The 16,433-nt window shown below is 36.0% G+C and overlaps 1 protein-coding gene across 8 annotated transcripts in view; it reads right to left on the bottom strand.

Annotated features, from left to right (window-relative positions):
* Positions 1-16,433, bottom strand: part of LOC107716838 (ATP-dependent 6-phosphofructokinase, platelet type-like) — a 38,158-nt gene that overhangs the window by 17,930 nt on the left and 3,795 nt on the right. For 2 of the 8 annotated variants that reach the window (XM_016523617.1, XM_016523899.1), the window contains exons 4-15: positions 15,839-16,004; positions 15,661-15,705; positions 15,400-15,508; positions 14,718-14,813; positions 11,306-11,398; positions 10,642-10,767; positions 9,664-9,728; positions 8,909-8,978; positions 6,474-6,620; positions 3,380-3,450; positions 3,180-3,267; positions 1,892-2,044 (exon numbers count right to left, since the gene is read on the bottom strand). In XM_016523617.1, coding sequence (XP_016379103.1) covers positions 1,892-2,044; positions 3,180-3,267; positions 3,380-3,450; positions 6,474-6,620; positions 8,909-8,978; positions 9,664-9,728; positions 10,642-10,767; positions 11,306-11,398; positions 14,718-14,813; positions 15,400-15,508; positions 15,661-15,705; positions 15,839-16,004 — 1,229 coding nt within the window. Of the gene's footprint in view, positions 1-1,891; positions 2,045-3,179; positions 3,268-3,379; positions 3,451-6,473; positions 6,621-8,908; positions 8,979-9,663; positions 9,729-10,641; positions 10,768-11,305; positions 11,399-13,039; positions 13,136-14,717; positions 14,814-15,399; positions 15,509-15,660; positions 15,706-15,838; positions 16,005-16,433 lie in introns of all 8 variants that reach the window. The other 6 variants (XM_016523684.1, XM_016523969.1, XM_016523470.1 and 3 more) reach the window with 3 other exon arrangements.

The raw sequence follows: 16,433 nt of genomic DNA, 5'->3' as shown, positions 1-16,433 counted from the left end.
TGTAAACAGCTTCAGTGATTTTAATGGGAGTTTTTGAGAGTGCCTGAACTCTGGCTAGACTGAATGAAAATGTTTTTTGTTAATGTAAATGTTCTTTGCTCTCTGTAAAATGAAAGTGTTATAATTAGTAAGCTAACTTACAATATTGTTATTAAATTCACATTTAATACAAAGTCAGTCATACTAAAAATATTTTATGGCATGACACCCATAGGCCTATCTGTTACTTAAGTAAAAAGTTGGGTTTTTATGTGTAGTTAATAGATTACACTATTAGTCTACTTTGCCCATCACCATTTATTGATCAAATAACATAATCTATAAAGGTGCAAAACGCATTTACTTACACATATTTGAGAATCTATAGACGATAGTATCGTGTATCGACGATAGTCAGAGATATTATCAGAGATTAGTCAGATTATTATAAGGCTAGTAAAACTATCTAATTAATATTAGGGCTTATTTGTTCCATTATATTTATTTTTCCACGTTTTTACAGTGTTGGCGTTATAACCAATCACACACGATTATGTTGAGCTTATGAATGCAATGGCCAACTTGCTCGATGACTGAATTATCTGTGAATGGTGAATTCTCTCATCAGAAACAACAACGTGCAGATGTGCGTACGAATGCAAGTAAGATATTCATTTCACAGTGTAAACAGCTTCAGTGATTTTAATGGGAGTTTCTGAGAACTCTGGCTAGACTGAATGAAAATGTTTTTTGTTAATGTAAATGTTCTTTGCTCTCTGTAAAATGAAAGTGTTATAATTAGTAACTTACAATATTGTTATTAAATTCACATTTAATACAAAGTCAGTCATACTAAAAATATTTTATGGCATGACACCCATAGGCCTATCTGTTACTTAAGTAAAAAGTTGGGTTTTTATGTGTAGTTAATAGATTACACTATTAGTCTACTTTGCCCATCACCATTTATTGATCAAATAACATAATCTATAAAGGTGCAAAACGCATTTACTTACACATATTTGAGAATCGAGATATTGATGTAGTTTTAGGCTACACGTTTGGAATTATTTCGAATAAAAAGGAAAAAATTTAAAATAAAACATAAGCCTACATCAGTTATACTGCTATCGTGTTTGCAAAACCAGTGAACCACCCCTTTAATAATTTCGTAAATAATCTTTGCATGTTTTTTTTTTTTTTTTTATGAAGTTAATGAAATTGTTACTCATGCCCTGTCTACTAAAACACCTTCATGTGATTGGGTGTTGAAGGCGACATATGTGTATCCTTTGTTTATACATGATCAGTTTTCATTTTTTTAACTAGATCTATAATGAGGAATTAGCACTGCAGTCGCTAAATTGATGTTTAAATCTCATTTGAATTTATTTGAGCTCATTAGACATTATATTATGGTGCCTTGGATGCCTGTCTGAAACCAGTTCCCTTAGGATGTGCCTTCACACACAAGCCTGTTGGGTAACTTGACTGACTGCAAAGGAGTCTAAAGATTTGCCGGTCTAAAGATTCGGTCACATTAGTGGAATTTTGGCGAAATTTTGCAGGCAAAGAAAGATCCATAGTCTCTTGTCAATTGTGTAGTGATTTATGAAGTACAGTTCACACAGAAGTCACTTTCAAACCAAGTATCTTTCTGTTGGCCAATTTGAACCCGATATAAAACCTGTTGCACAAAATTCTCAATTGTGACTAGATTTTGTCTGCGAAAATTAGCCGAACAACGGTAAATGTGACCGCAGCTTTAAGTTGGAACCCACTGCTGCTGGTAGCCGAGTCTGACGTGATTGGCTGGTAAACATAAGGCGGAGCCTCCTTGATTGGCTTGTAAAGAAAAGACAGAGCCTCTGATGTGATTGGCTGGTGGGTGGCACCCTCCAGCCTCACTTACAAAAGTGATAGCGTTCAGAGCCGTGTCTGCGCCAATGCTGAGATCTGAGCCGGGCACATTGTTGGAGACTGTGGCCGGCACCATGACCATTGGCACACACAACTCCTCAAAAGTCCCGCGGGCTGCTAACAACTCCATGATCCCCAGGAAGGCCTGCGGGGCAGGGCAGAGCTGGAGATTTAGTGAACCGCCAACAGTGCAGGAGATGGAATGAGGGGACAGACAGGGAATGGGAGAGACAGACGAGGAAGGAACCGAGTGGAAAGCCATGGCCATCACGACGGAGAGCATGAGACAGAGGATCCACTCCGTACACACACTTCAAATAGAAACACTTGCGTAAAATGCATACACATACATTCTGATGATGTCTGTATAGAAAGAGAGAAGATGAGCCTCAACTAAAAACATGAAATGACTTTAGAAAAGCAGGTGAGCTATTCTGAAATTGTGGGTCATTGTTCGGACTTTAATGGCGCCATTTGTCATCTCAGATGTGTGAATGTTAATGTTGCATTCAAACGGCTGAAAGATGAACCGGTGCCTGCTAAGGTGATTTTCACCATTTCTGAATGCTTTTGGATGTTCATTATGAAAAGAACAGGAGCACAGGAAGCTTTAGGTGATACTGCATAGGAAAACATGATGGAGAGGGCAGGAAAGTTAACAAAACAGTGTCATGGACTTTTTAAATTAAGAATTTTTTTTTTTTGCAAAATGATTTATAGTTTTAATATTAATCTAAAATAAATAATGTTTTTTTATTGTTAATAATGTTATAATATTTATGGGTAACACTTTACAATAACCTTTCTTAGTTAACCTAAGCTAATGCATTAACTAACAATGTGCAATACATTTGTTACAGTATTTATGAATCTCTGTTAATGTTAATTAAAATATACCTGTTCATTGTTAGTTTGCATTAGCTCAGGTTCATTAAATAATATTAACAGATACACAAGTTTTTTTTTTTTTTAATAAAGATTTTAAAAATGTATTAGTACATGCTGAAATTACCTAATTATGATTAATTATTGCTTTAGAATCTTTTTTTTTTTCATTATTTCATGTGAACTAATGTATTTAACTAAGGTTAAGTTTATTGTAACGTGTTACCTAATTGTGTGGTTATATTTTACATAAATACAAAATTATATTAAAATAATTTGAAAATACTATATAAAATATTTACAGCAAATCACATCACTGTTTTAAGTTATTCATGTGAGAAACGAAATGCAAGATAAAACATTAAAATGCCTAAAGCCCAGGCTGGAAGACCTACCTCAAATCCTCCGATCACTAACAATGCATTTATGTTATACTTCCGCATCTGTTCTGCAATTTTGTCAATGTGCTTTGCGGGAAGTGTTCTGCAAATTTGAGAATATTGCACTAAGTATAGCACATTGTATGCAAAATCATCTGCATTACTAAAATCTGTATATAAACATGCAGCATAAACTTTGTATATAAGATAAATACCGTTTAGTTCCCAGGAGGGATCCACCCTGACCCGTCCATCCACCTACATCTGCCCATTTGATCTCTTTTATCTGAGAAAGGAGAGCATAGTGGATCAAAAATGTGTTGCAACAAAAATTTCCTAAGAGTGCATTAAAACTCCAAAATGTGAGTGAGCAGCTTAGATCACTACATGGGCAGCTGTCCTCTAAGAGACCATCCTACATGAACAGAAACCTCGCAAGTAACTAATCTGAGACGGGCAGCAAGTCAGCACACCACACAAATGATATTTCACATGAGCTGCATTAGTGACTAAACCACAGTTAATGAGTTTGACATGTTTACGTGTCTGAGAATAAGTATAACTCAATGCTTACATTAGCTTACAAAGCACACTCTCATATATTTAATTTATATTTATATTTTATATTTAACATGACAGAAATGTCCATGGATATGAAAAAGAGTGTGCTTAACTGTATTGAATGTGCACTTGTAGTGTACTTCAAATACAAAAAAAGTACATTTTTTAAAATTATAATAAAATATGAATGAAATAAAATTAAACTGAAGTGTACTTAAAGAGAGTACACTTTCATGACTGTCTCTTAACATACTTTTAAAAAGTGTACTTTGTAATGTGAAATTAAACTTAAAGTGCATTTTAAATCATTGTTTTAATATTTTGTTGTACTTTAAAGATGTACACGTGATGTGTTGACTAACATACTAGAGAACATGTAAAGTACTTCATTTATAATTTTTAACAGTGTTATTCAGTATTATATTTAAGGTTAATATATTTGAATGGTCTAAATTGCAACTTCATCATTGCAAATGTGTAATTACAAATCCATTTAAATGCTTGACAAACAAGTTTCAATAGAAATGACATTAAGTATATTTTAGTTTACCATAAATGCCTGTCAGTAAATTTGACGATATGCATTCATCATATTTAAAAGACAAGAGGCACAAATTAAAGTGGATCAAAAAAAGCATTTTAAAGTTTAGCTAGCTTTATGTTATTTAATTTAATTTAATATAATTTAAACTTCAATAGATTTTCATTTAATTGAAATTAACTTGATATTAAATGTAAACCATTACATTCGGTTTACACTTAAGTACTCTTTTTAAATGTATGCTTAAGTATACTTTTTCAAGGGTCTATACTTAAAAGTACTTATACTTAAAAGGTGTCTTACAAGGCAGCATTATTTTGCTGTCTTTGTCAAAAGTGCCCCATATGATGACTTACGGTAATACTTTTTATTTATTTATTTATTTTTAGTGTAGTTTTTCAAATATAAATCCAAATGGTTTAAATGTGATTGACACTCATGTGCTTTCTAAATTGGATTAGACTGGCTAAAGAGATCATAATGGAGAACTCCGCTATGGATGAGACTCTCTTAACCAAAAATAACTCAACAAGTCTCTCAATGTATCAGGGCTGGAGAGAAAATAAGAATGCAAAAACATTATTTAAAAAAAATTGATTGATTGATTGATAGATAGATAATAACTATTGTTAATGACACATGGATTTGATGAGGCATTGCTTTCTCTAACCGAGTTTGTAATCCTCCTTGAGTTTGTTCAACAAGATAATTAGTGGATCATGTCTTAATCTAAGGGCCAAGCCCATGTAATGTAATTAATTGCTCAGTGTTTATCTTGATACCTCCGAAAGCTCTTAGCCATCGCCCCCTATCAGCACAGAGTGGTACTGCAGGGGTAAATTGGTTTATGTAAATCCTGTCATGTTCTGCAGCAGAGCAGGGCTAGAGGCGACACCACTGCCTGTGCTGTTTTCAACGTCTACTTTAGTTAAACGTGTTAATGTGCCGAGTACTTCCTGCTCTTAATGCAATTACTAAAGCAATACAATTAGAGCAACTTGATGTGAGCCTGCCATTTAAAAGAGCAGTATATAATTGCTGTAACCTAGAGGCTTGTGCTAGTAATGCTACACAAAACAGCATTTGTATATGTGTCCTGTAAAAATATAGTAATTCTTACTTAGTGTGTGGTGAATATGCAAATAACAAAACTTGTGTGCATGTGAACATATGAATTAAATATAAATATACATTTCCGTTCAAAAGTAAGATGTTTTTAAAACGTCTCGGTTACGTATGGTAACCCTCGTTCCCTGAAGGAGGGAACGGAGACGTCACGTCCCAATTCGTCGGTCACCGACGTGACTCGGAGTGACCGACTGAAAGGGAACTCCCTTATACACACAAGGCTACATTGATTTGATCAAAAAAACAGTAATATTGTGAAATATTACAATTTAAAATAACCGTTTTCTATTTTAATATATTAAAAAAAAATGCAATTTATTGTTGTGATCAAAGATGAATTTTCAGCATCATTACTCCAGTCTTCAATGTCACATGATCCTTCAGAAATCATCAACATCAACAAAGGATGACAACAACAAATCTAAGCTTTTATCCTCCATCCTTCTATTTATCCTCAACTATACTCGATTATCTACATTAAAATATTGTGTAATCAGGACTGCAATTACATAAGATACTGGATGACGTGATATTTTGGATTTGCCATTATGAAAGTCTACCTCATGAGGCCCAAGCGGAACAGGATTTTGCTCATGTGTGACCCTGGACCACAAAACCAGTCATAAGGGTCAATTTCTCGAAATTGCGATTTATACAACATCTGAAAGCTGAATAAATAAGCTTTCCATTGATGTATGGTTTGTTAGGATAGGACAATATTTGGCCGAGATACGACTATTTGAAAATCTGGAATCTGAGGGTGCAAAAAAAATCAAAATATTGAGAAAATCACCTTTAAAGTCGTCAAAATGCATATTAAATGCATATTACTAATCAAAAATTAAATTTTATCCTAATGAATTTTGGCATGAAAAAATCGATGATTTTGACCCATTTTTGGCTATTGCTACAAATATACCCCCAGCGACTTAAGACTGGTTTTGTGATCCAGGGTCACATATGTGAAGCTTGTTTGCGGTTCTTGTTTTACATCACTTACTGAATGTCTCCCATAAGCCACTGAGTTTAAAACCTGCTGGATGGTTATTAAATATGGGATTTTAGAGATAAATATTTACCTGCCCCTTATAGAATCCTTCAAACCCATCACTGACAGCGAACATTTTGTGTCCCTCGGAGATGCCCACTCTGACAGCAGAGCGCACGGCTGCGTTCATGCCGGCGGCGGGGGCGCCCACGTTCAACACAGCCACGTTAAAATTGCTCTGAATGAGGGATGAAGACATAACATGTCAATAATTTACATGAAATCCACTTCTCATAATACAGCAGAGCGTTGGCTAGCATGAGCCTTCAGCTATATTACTGACTTATGTTCGGTTGTCTATAATAAAAACAGCAAGCGTCCTCGTGGATTACTGTAAATCTTCCTGGATATATTCAGCCTGACAAAGCAAATAAAAAATGGCCATATTCATTTATATAACCAGTTGGTATGTCTATATATTTGAGGCCTGGTATTTCTTGATCATCATCGTGTTTTTGTGTTGAACACTCAATGCCTATTAAGAATTTCACAATGTTTCCAACCAGCTGTGGCTGGTTCATCAATCCGTTTTCCATTCCATTCGGTGCAGGGTAATTTGGTCTTTCGTTAACTCGACGCACAGCCCAGAGCAGAGAATGATTATTGACTAAACACTTCTGGACACTTCTGCTGTTTGACTTTTGTGACTGTGAAGCAGCAGCTTTGCCATTCAAGACTCTTGTTTTCTGGTCTACAAAAGGCTTTTAGAAAAGCAACAGTAAACGTACAGTGCTATGCATCAGTGGTTCTCAAACATGGAGTCGGGACTCAGTAGGGGCCTCAGAAAACTGCCCAAAGATAGCTTAAAATTATGCAAAATAGGACAAAACAAAAATAAGCTAAAATAGTTTATAATAATAATAAATGTTAGCTGTAATTATTTGAGAATCGGGTTCTCATGGTCTTGGAAACTCTGGATGTAAGATATAGGAGAATTGTGGTGATTTATAAACCTGGAAAACTCAATAAAAACAATAAAAGGAGAAATTGCTTATTTGCAAAGCATAATCATGAACGACTAGTCATGTAAATTATTTGGAAACTGTGATTTATAGACCTGAAAAAGTCAGGTAAATAAGAAAATCTTAAAAAAAACCTTAATAAATAATTATATAAAAATAATAATAATAAAAAATACTTAATAAATATACACATTTTCTTTTTTTCAATTGTGTCTAGCTCTAAAATATATTAGCAGAAATAGTAGAAAAGTGCTGGGAAATTGTTATGTGCAAAACGTCATCATGAATGGCTAGTCATGTAAATTAATTGTAAAAAAAAAAAAAGATCTCATTGATTTACATGACAAGCTATCAGAATTTCACTTTACATTTTGGCCATGTAAATATAAACATCTGCACCAAATTGCATGTTTTTGCTCAATTTGGGCTTCTATATTCATACTATATGAGCCATAAAAAATGGGTAGTCAAGTAAAATAAATTAAAAAAAAAAAAAAAAAAAGCAAACCATGAAGAACGATCAGTTATTGAAACTTCTGGAGAAATGCAATTTAATTATTTATAATTATTTCATTTTCCACATAGACAATTTATGGAATCTTATCTGCAGAAGCTGCTTGTATTCACCACAAAAACACCATGGTATTGAAGTGACATGTGGCCAAGTATGGTGACCCATACTCAGAATTTGTGTGCTGCATTTAACCCATCCAAGTGCACACACACAGTAGTGGACACACACACACCGGGGCAGTGGGCAGCCATATTGCTGTGGCACCCGGGGAGCAGTTGGGGGTTCGGTGTCTTGCTCAAGGGTCTCATCTCAGTCGTGGTATTGAGGGTGGAAGAGAGCGCTGGCTATTCACTCCCCCCACCGACAATCCCTGCCGGACCTGAGACTCAAGCCTGCAACCTTCGGGTTACAAGTCCGACTCTCTAACCATTAGGCCACGACTGCCCCAGCAGCGCAAACATACATTTATCAGCATATGGCCCATATTTACACATCAATGCCTGTTATTTAGCAACTGATTAACAACAGTGTGAAGTGGTGTGGAGGGTAACCAATCATAAAGGAGGTCATTTCTATAAATATGCATTAAAAGGTACAAAAGAAAAAACAGCCTTTTGGTGGAAAACTGTCAATTAAAAAAAAAATAGTGTTGCTGCCTGATGTTAGTTTTGAAGCCTTAAAACAAGCTAACACAACAAAAGGCCCTTTAAGGATTCGATGACTTTGGGATAATAATAGCTAAAGAATAGAGCTAAAAATAACTATCCACAAGCAGAGATATTCACACAGGATGTGTGACTGGACTAATTAATCTTGGTTTCCTCTGGAAGCATCTGCTAGGGGTGGAATCCTGTCTCACAGCATGTAGTGACGGCTTGTGAATCAGTAAGTCTGGTCCAACAGCATGTTGATGTCAGTCAGCAGAGGTGTTTAGTAGAAGATCACCAGGGTAAAACAAACACAGCATCCCTCTCAAGATACAACACTCACGTTTGGAAGCTCAGACTCTGGTTTGCGATGAGCCAGCAGTTTGTAAGTCTTCAGATTGTTCTCAAAGCTCCTGCATTTACACACAAACACATTAGTGTTATTATTATATTTCATAAGATATAAGTGTTGTATCTGTAGTTATGCTCAAACTATATACACTAGTGTTCAAAAGTCTGGGGTCAGTAAGAATATTTTTTATAAGGATACAAAAAAATTTATAAAAAATGACAGTAAAGACTACAAAAAGTAATTGTTACAAATACATAAGTAAATGCTGTTCTTTTGAACTTTCTATTCGTGAAAGAATCCATCACTGTTTCCATAACTATATTAAGCCGTACAGTGGTCTTCAATGTTGATAATAATCAGAAATGTTTCTTGAGCAGCACATGAGCATATTAGAATGATTTCTGAAGGATCGTGTGACACTGAAGACTGGAGTAATGATGCTGAATATTCAGCTTTGCATCACAGGAATAAATTACATTTTACAACGTATTCAAATAGGGAACAGTTATTTTAAATTGTAATAATATTTAGCAATATTAATGTTTTTACTGTATTTTTTTATCAAATGCATTCAGCCTTGGTGAGCATAAGAGACTTCTTTCAAAAACATAAAAATATCTTACCAACCCCAAACTTCTAAACAGTAGAGTACAAGCTACTCAGGGGCGAAAGAAGTTAAACTACAGTCAAACAACAAAAAGTAATTAGCCACACTACAAGTTACAAACAATATGTAGCAAATACACCTTCCACGTAGCCGCACGGCCTCTTCAAATCTCTTCTCATCCATGGCCTTCTGCACCTGCTGAGTCTACAAGACAAAAGCACTTCCATTATAAATGTTATGATGCATGACTTTAGGTGCATTATTATGATGCATTAATTTATTTTGAAGAGTGTTGAGAACCAAACAGTTGCTGGTAGCCATTGACTTACACAGTATTTTTTTTTCTCCATACAATGGAATTCAATGGCTACAAGCAACTGTTTGGTTATCCTCATCGTTCAAAATATCTTCTTTTTTGTTCAACAGAAGAAATAAACTCGGGTAACAATTTAAGGGTGAGTAAATTATGAGAAATTTAATTTTTGGATGAACTATCCTTTAAAGCACATTTTTCCTAATGCAAAAAATAAAAAGACGCATTTTCATTACTGTAATGAAGTGGATCAACTTGTACAGACACAGTTTTTTATTTAACTAATTAGATATTTACATTTAAATAAATTCACAGAGATGCAAATGCCGGAATGATTCATGAGTGCAGCAGTAATGCTGTGTTCTCATTCCTCTGCTGAACCGCATGAATGTGGATCTTTATTATCACAATGGCTACAAGCAACTGTTTGGTTATCCTCATCGTTCAAAATATCTTATTTTTTGTTCAACAGAAGAAATAAACTCTGGTAACAATTTAAGGGTGAGTAAATTATGAGAAATGTAATTTTTGGATGAACTATCCTTTAAAGTACATTTTTCCTAATGCAAAAAATAAAAAGACGCATTTTCATTATTGTAATGAAGTGGATCAAGTTGTACAGACACAGTTTTTTATTTAACTAATTAGATATTTACATTTAAATAAATTCACAGAGATGCAAATGCCGGAATGATTCATGAGTGCAGCAGTAATGCTGTGTTCTCATTCCTCTGCTGAACCGCATGAATGTGGATCTTTATTATCACAACACTAAACCCGACGTGGCATCTGTCCAAGTCTTACCATCTGCACACACTCCATGAGGGGCAGCCGCACAGACTGGTTCCCACACAGAGACACCACGCAGGCTGGCGTGTTTGCAGTGGTCTCGAGCAGTGCCAGAACCGCCTCCACACCCATACGACTGGCCTGACAACAAACACAAAACAGCATTGCAATCTGTAGTGCACTTAATCAGCTCTAATGTAATCTGAGTCACTTTATGTATAGAAATAGGTTCATATTTTACGTAAGCAGAAAATGCCATTTTAAATCTGCCTAGGGATTTACATACTTCACCATGTACTAAGGATGCTAACATAGTGTGTTCAGTAAAGATATTCAAACTGAAACATTGCTTGTGTGTTATTGTGTGTTTGCCAGCTGTTGTTGCTTATTTGAGCATCAGATCAAATTTTATGACCAATTTAAGCATGTTGAATCCAAGGGTTCAGCTACTGTAAGTGTTGTTTGTGATCGACAGCATGTCATGCTGAAGTCCTTCTATTCTTGCATAATCCTTTTTTTATTAGATTTTTCAATTCCCCAGAGTGCACTTGAGCCTTTATTTTGTGCTTCATCATTGTGGAAACAGCAGAGCATGTGCAGCTTGTGGCTATCAAATCTGTTTATGTACTTAATGTAAGCACCCCCAACCCTCCTGTTTTTATCCCCAAGAGTTTCTCACCAGAATCCTGTCAAATGCCGAGGGGGTCCCTCCTCTCTGGACGTGGCCCAGGATGGTCACGCGTGTGTCGAAGCCCAGACGCTGAACCACCAACTGGAAGGGTAATAAAAAAGATTTAGAGTTGAATTATAGGAATCAAGGGAATTCAGAGGTTTTAGGTTATATTTTGTCAACAAGGATAACATTCAAATTTAAATAAAAGCTAAATCCTATAAGTTTTTGAAATTTTAAGTAAAATTATCACCATAATCATAATGTTTACTAACCATACAGTACATAAAATGTTAATAATAATGTTAACTCCTAACTGAAAATTATGTTGTCATTTACTCACCCTTTTGTCTTTTGAAACCCTTATGACTTGGAACACAAAAGGAGATATTTATATGTCCAAGCGCCTTAAATTTTGGTATGTTTCTAACAGAAAATTATTGTATGATTTGGAATATAGTGCACAAGTCTTATGGATCACTTCTGTGATACTTTCATGGTGGCCTCTTTTTTTGTTGTTGTTGCTTTTTGTATTTAGGAGAACAGCTTTAGCATTCTACAAAACATACCCTTTTGTGTCCCATTGAAAAAAAGAAAGTCATATGAGTTTGTAATGACAAGAGAGTCACAGTAAATGATGTCATAATGTCATAATTTTCTTTATTGGATGGACTATTCCTTCATATGTTTTACTAAATTGAAATGTTATTTAATGATGCACCTTAGTACAAGCAAAGAAGACCAGAATATCCCATAATAATGCATGCATTTAGCATAAAGATTCAAAAGAAAGCTGCAACGCACAAGCAGAGAATAAGAAATTTAGCATTAATTGGTGAAATCAGAACAGTGTTCCATGCTAGTCAGTAAATTGCAGCCCATTTTTAGTAGTTAGTTTTCAGAGACTGTGCTAAACATTGTAAATAGTTAAATTCCCGCAGGACCTTTTTTCAGGGTGAGGAAATGTACTTCCACTCACACTGAATAATCTGAACAAAGAAAACATAAATGTTTCCATTTCTGCAACTAAAACTAGATTTGTACATTGCTTGAAGAAAATGTGAGTAGTGCTTGCATGAGTAACGCATACTACCATGATGCTGGTGTTAATTTGACAATTTTCCCCACAATTTCTTATATTTCTATGATATTTTTATGATACGTTGTACCTGGATAAGGTTGGGGCCCCACATATGTACAGTCCACGTATCCCATTTCTCTCTGATTTTCTAGTGAGGTGATTTTTTTTAATTTTATTTATTTATGTATTTATTTATTTTTGCTTTTTTAAGTGTCCATCTGAGGTATCATTCATGTTGGTATCACAAATAAAGTGATAAGATATGGAATGAAGTTAAAAAAATTAGGGTTAAGGGTTTTTAAAAATAAAGTATGAGCAATACTAATAGTGATGCTTACCTAATGTTTCTTGTAACACTAAGTATTCTGAAAGAACACATACGACTGAACTGTAAAACACTGGAAGATGTGCATGCTCCTGCTTGAGGTAGCATTCAAAACACTAACTCACGGATGCCGTGCAATAGTCAAAATATACAGTAAGTAGTAGAGGATAGCCATAGCTGGTTATGTTCAGAGGTGACCACAAGTGCCTTACCAGAAAGAGTGTGTGTGTGTTTAAGCAAACCACACAGGACAAAGCCAGAGAGGGCGGACATACAGAGCTCACAGAGGTCAGGGGTCAATGCATGAGCTGGATCTCTATGCACCTCATGTACTTACATTCTTTACATGTTCTGAGGTAATGGGCTGGTTGTTACGATCAATCGCACCTTCAGCTACTATTATGATATTCAGCCTTTTCATTCCTGCCCGTTTCTATGAGGGTAAGAGACACGTCACAAACTGAAGACAAAACAGCGGGAAAGATTCAAAAAGCTGGAATTGAGGCTACAGAAGTGGCCCCTTACTGAAACACCAATCCTACTGAAGCAACTGAGAGCAAAGTAGAGATAGTGACTTGCTCCTTCAAAGATTGCCCACCTGGATATTTAACCACTACACCATACAACCCAGTTAAGGTGCATTCTCACAAGTGGCTGTGCTGTTGGTAAAGGTCTTAAAATCACAATGCTGTCAGTCGCCAAGCTGCTGTACTGTTGGTGGAGATCTCCAAGTTGCTGTCCATATACTGTTCGGTCAGTATTGCCAAGCTGCTATACTGTTGGTACATGTCTACAAGTCACTATATTGTTGTTCAGTGTCCCCAAATGGCTACTGTTAGTCAAGATCTTTAAGTCACTATTGGTGGTTGAAAAAGTACTGTACTGTTGCCCGTGGTCACCAAGTTTCTATTCCCTATAAGCTACTGTAATGTTGGCCAACGTCTTCAAGCCACTATCTGTATACTGTTGGTCAAGGTTTCCAGGTTGCTATACTGTTGTTCAAGGGCGCTATGTTTCTGTACTGTTGGGCAATGTTTACAAGTCGCTATATCTTTGTTTTAATGTCCCCAAGTAGCTGTGCTGTTGGTCAGTGTCTTAATGTCACTATACTGTTGGACCGCAATGTTGTTCTACTGCTGATCATGTTCACCAAGTCACTATATTTTTGTTCAAGGACGCCAAGAGATTGTACTGTTGGTCGAGATGTCTGTACATTGGAAGTCACTGTCTGTATATTGTCAGTCAGTGTCGCCAAGTTGCTGTTGGTAAATGTCTACCAGTTGCTATTATGTTGTTCGATGTCCTCAAGTGGTTCTGCTGTTGGTCAAGGCCTTAAAGTCACTATATTGTTGGTCACCAAGTCGCTATACTTTTAGTCAAGGTTGCCAAGTTGCTGTAATGCTGGTCAACTTCAAGTCGCTCTCCATAAACTGTTGGTCGAGGTTTCCAAGTTACTATACCATTTTCGAGGTCGCCAAGTTGCTGTTTTGTTGGCCAGTGTCTACAAATTCCTACTACATATTGTTGTTCCATGTCCCCAAGTGGCTGTACTGTTGGTCAAGGTCAATACAGTCAATATACAGTACTGTTGGTCAGCACGTTGCTGTACTTTTGTTTCTAGTCACCAAGTAGCTATACTTTTAGTCAAGTCGCCAAGTTGCTGCACTCTTCACCAAGTCATATACTGTTCATTGAATTCTCTATACCTTTTGTCAAAGTCAGTGTACTTAAGGTCAAGGCTAGCAAGACTCTGTACTACTGGTTGCTAGTCAACTGCTGTATGCAACTGCTGTACTCAACTCTCACTGAAAAAAAAAAGACTTGTGCTCAAGTTATCAATGCAGATTGCTGTCAGTGTAAAACCCCTTGTACACCATATGGCATGTAGTAAAATTTGTAGCATTTTTTTACAGCAAGTCTTTGCGTCTCTTTGGAGTCTTATTGGAGATGGGCCACTCCAGTTACGAAGCATTCCAGATTTTTGCTCTCTCCCTTTGAAAACATTCAGTACTCACATCCTTGACTATACTAGAAGTAATAGCTTTTCCATGTCTGTCAGTGGCTCCTTCAGCGACTATGATTATGTTCAACCTTGAACCTCTGGATCGCGTCTGGGGCAGTGAACACATTTGTTCCACAAAAAACATAAGCATGTTATAAACAGAGGAGTATGTACCAATAGAAAATACATATTGGGACTAGTGGAAAGTGATTTACTGTATGCAGACATCTCTGGGATCAATACGTTATATAATCTGTAAATGTACATGTACAACCAATGTTGAAGGGTAGTTTCTAACGTGACTCGGTTTTTTAGTAGTGTGACTGTTTTGCAAACATAGTTTTACAACTGAGAAATCCAGGATAAAAATCACACACTTCTAGAATATCTCTAACAAGTTGTGATGGAAAGCTATACATTTCAGTTAACAGATCCTACTTCATAAAAAGTGAAGCTTAACTAGTTAATTTAATTGACATTATAGCTTGCAGCTTGTCAAGCTACAGTTTCAGAGTCACTTCCCCAACACTGTATACAACCACAAGCTTACTTTAATGGTTTTGACAATTTTCCAGGTGAAAAACTAGTAAGAATAAACCTGAATGTAATACAAGTGTGAGCACCTGACTAATATGAGAAGTGTATCAAGAGTGCTGCAAGTAGATTTAGAGAGAAGTGATGTATTTTTGTTTTACCGCAGAGAGTTTTTGACACATTTTCTCTTCCCAGCCATCCTCAGGGGGCATTTCAGGAATCAACACCCAGTCGGCTCCACATGCCAGGGCACTCACCAATGCCAGATAGCTTTATACACAAGCGCATACAGATAAATAGAATACAGCGTCTTGTTTGACAGTAGGCAGCATCATTTCACCGTCAAGCGCAAACACCATGCCAATCATAGGTTTCTTACAAATCCAGGCCAAAATAGCTGTAATAATATGTAATAATCTTACCCACAATGCCTGCCCATCACCTCCAGCACAAATGTCCTCTGGTGACTGTTAGCCATAAAGAATGATTAGCCAATAAATGGGAATCACTCAAAAACCGGCATTTACATTCACAAGAAACATCTGGTGGTTTTAGATTTGTGTAACTTGAATTATTATTTGTTATGGATTGTTGAAGTACCTCTGAGCTGTAGTCATAATCGCATCCACCACCTCAATAATCCTGTGGAGGGCTGAGTCTGTTCCTATTGTCATGTCTGTGCCGCAGAAGTCATTGTCAATAGAGCCCACCATGCCCACAATGTGAAGAGCAGAGTATTTCTGAGATGCCTCTTCATCAATCAGACCTGCGATTAAACATGGCAATATTTTTGAATTATTTGCATATAGGGGTGGGCGATATGGCAAAAATATAATATCACAATTTTTTTCAGGAAAATCACGATTCACGTTTTTATCGTGATTCTTTGTCATGTTGGTTTTACTATTTTGCAAGTTGTCTGAGCAGCACAGCCAAACTATTCTATTTCAAAAAAAAACAAAGCCTTTATAGGGTTAACAAAGTATAAAATAAAAAAGAATGACTGACATTTAGGCCAAATTGGGCGAAGATAAAACAATTGTCATTATTTTATCTTTGTTATTAAAAAATAAGAACAAAGATCCACATTACAAACACACATTACATACACAAAACAAACAATGCTTTATTTTTCAGATATAGTAGGTTTATTTAGCAGTTCAAGAAACTGAATGAACAAATATAAAAATAAAAC

This window comes from Sinocyclocheilus rhinocerous, unplaced genomic scaffold, assembly GCF_001515625.1.
Source record: "Sinocyclocheilus rhinocerous isolate Xijiao unplaced genomic scaffold, SAMN03320098_v1.1 scaffold1422, whole genome shotgun sequence".
NCBI classification, from domain to species: Eukaryota; Metazoa; Chordata; class Actinopteri; order Cypriniformes; family Cyprinidae; genus Sinocyclocheilus; species Sinocyclocheilus rhinocerous.
This window is presented reverse-complemented; position numbering and strand designations above follow the sequence as displayed.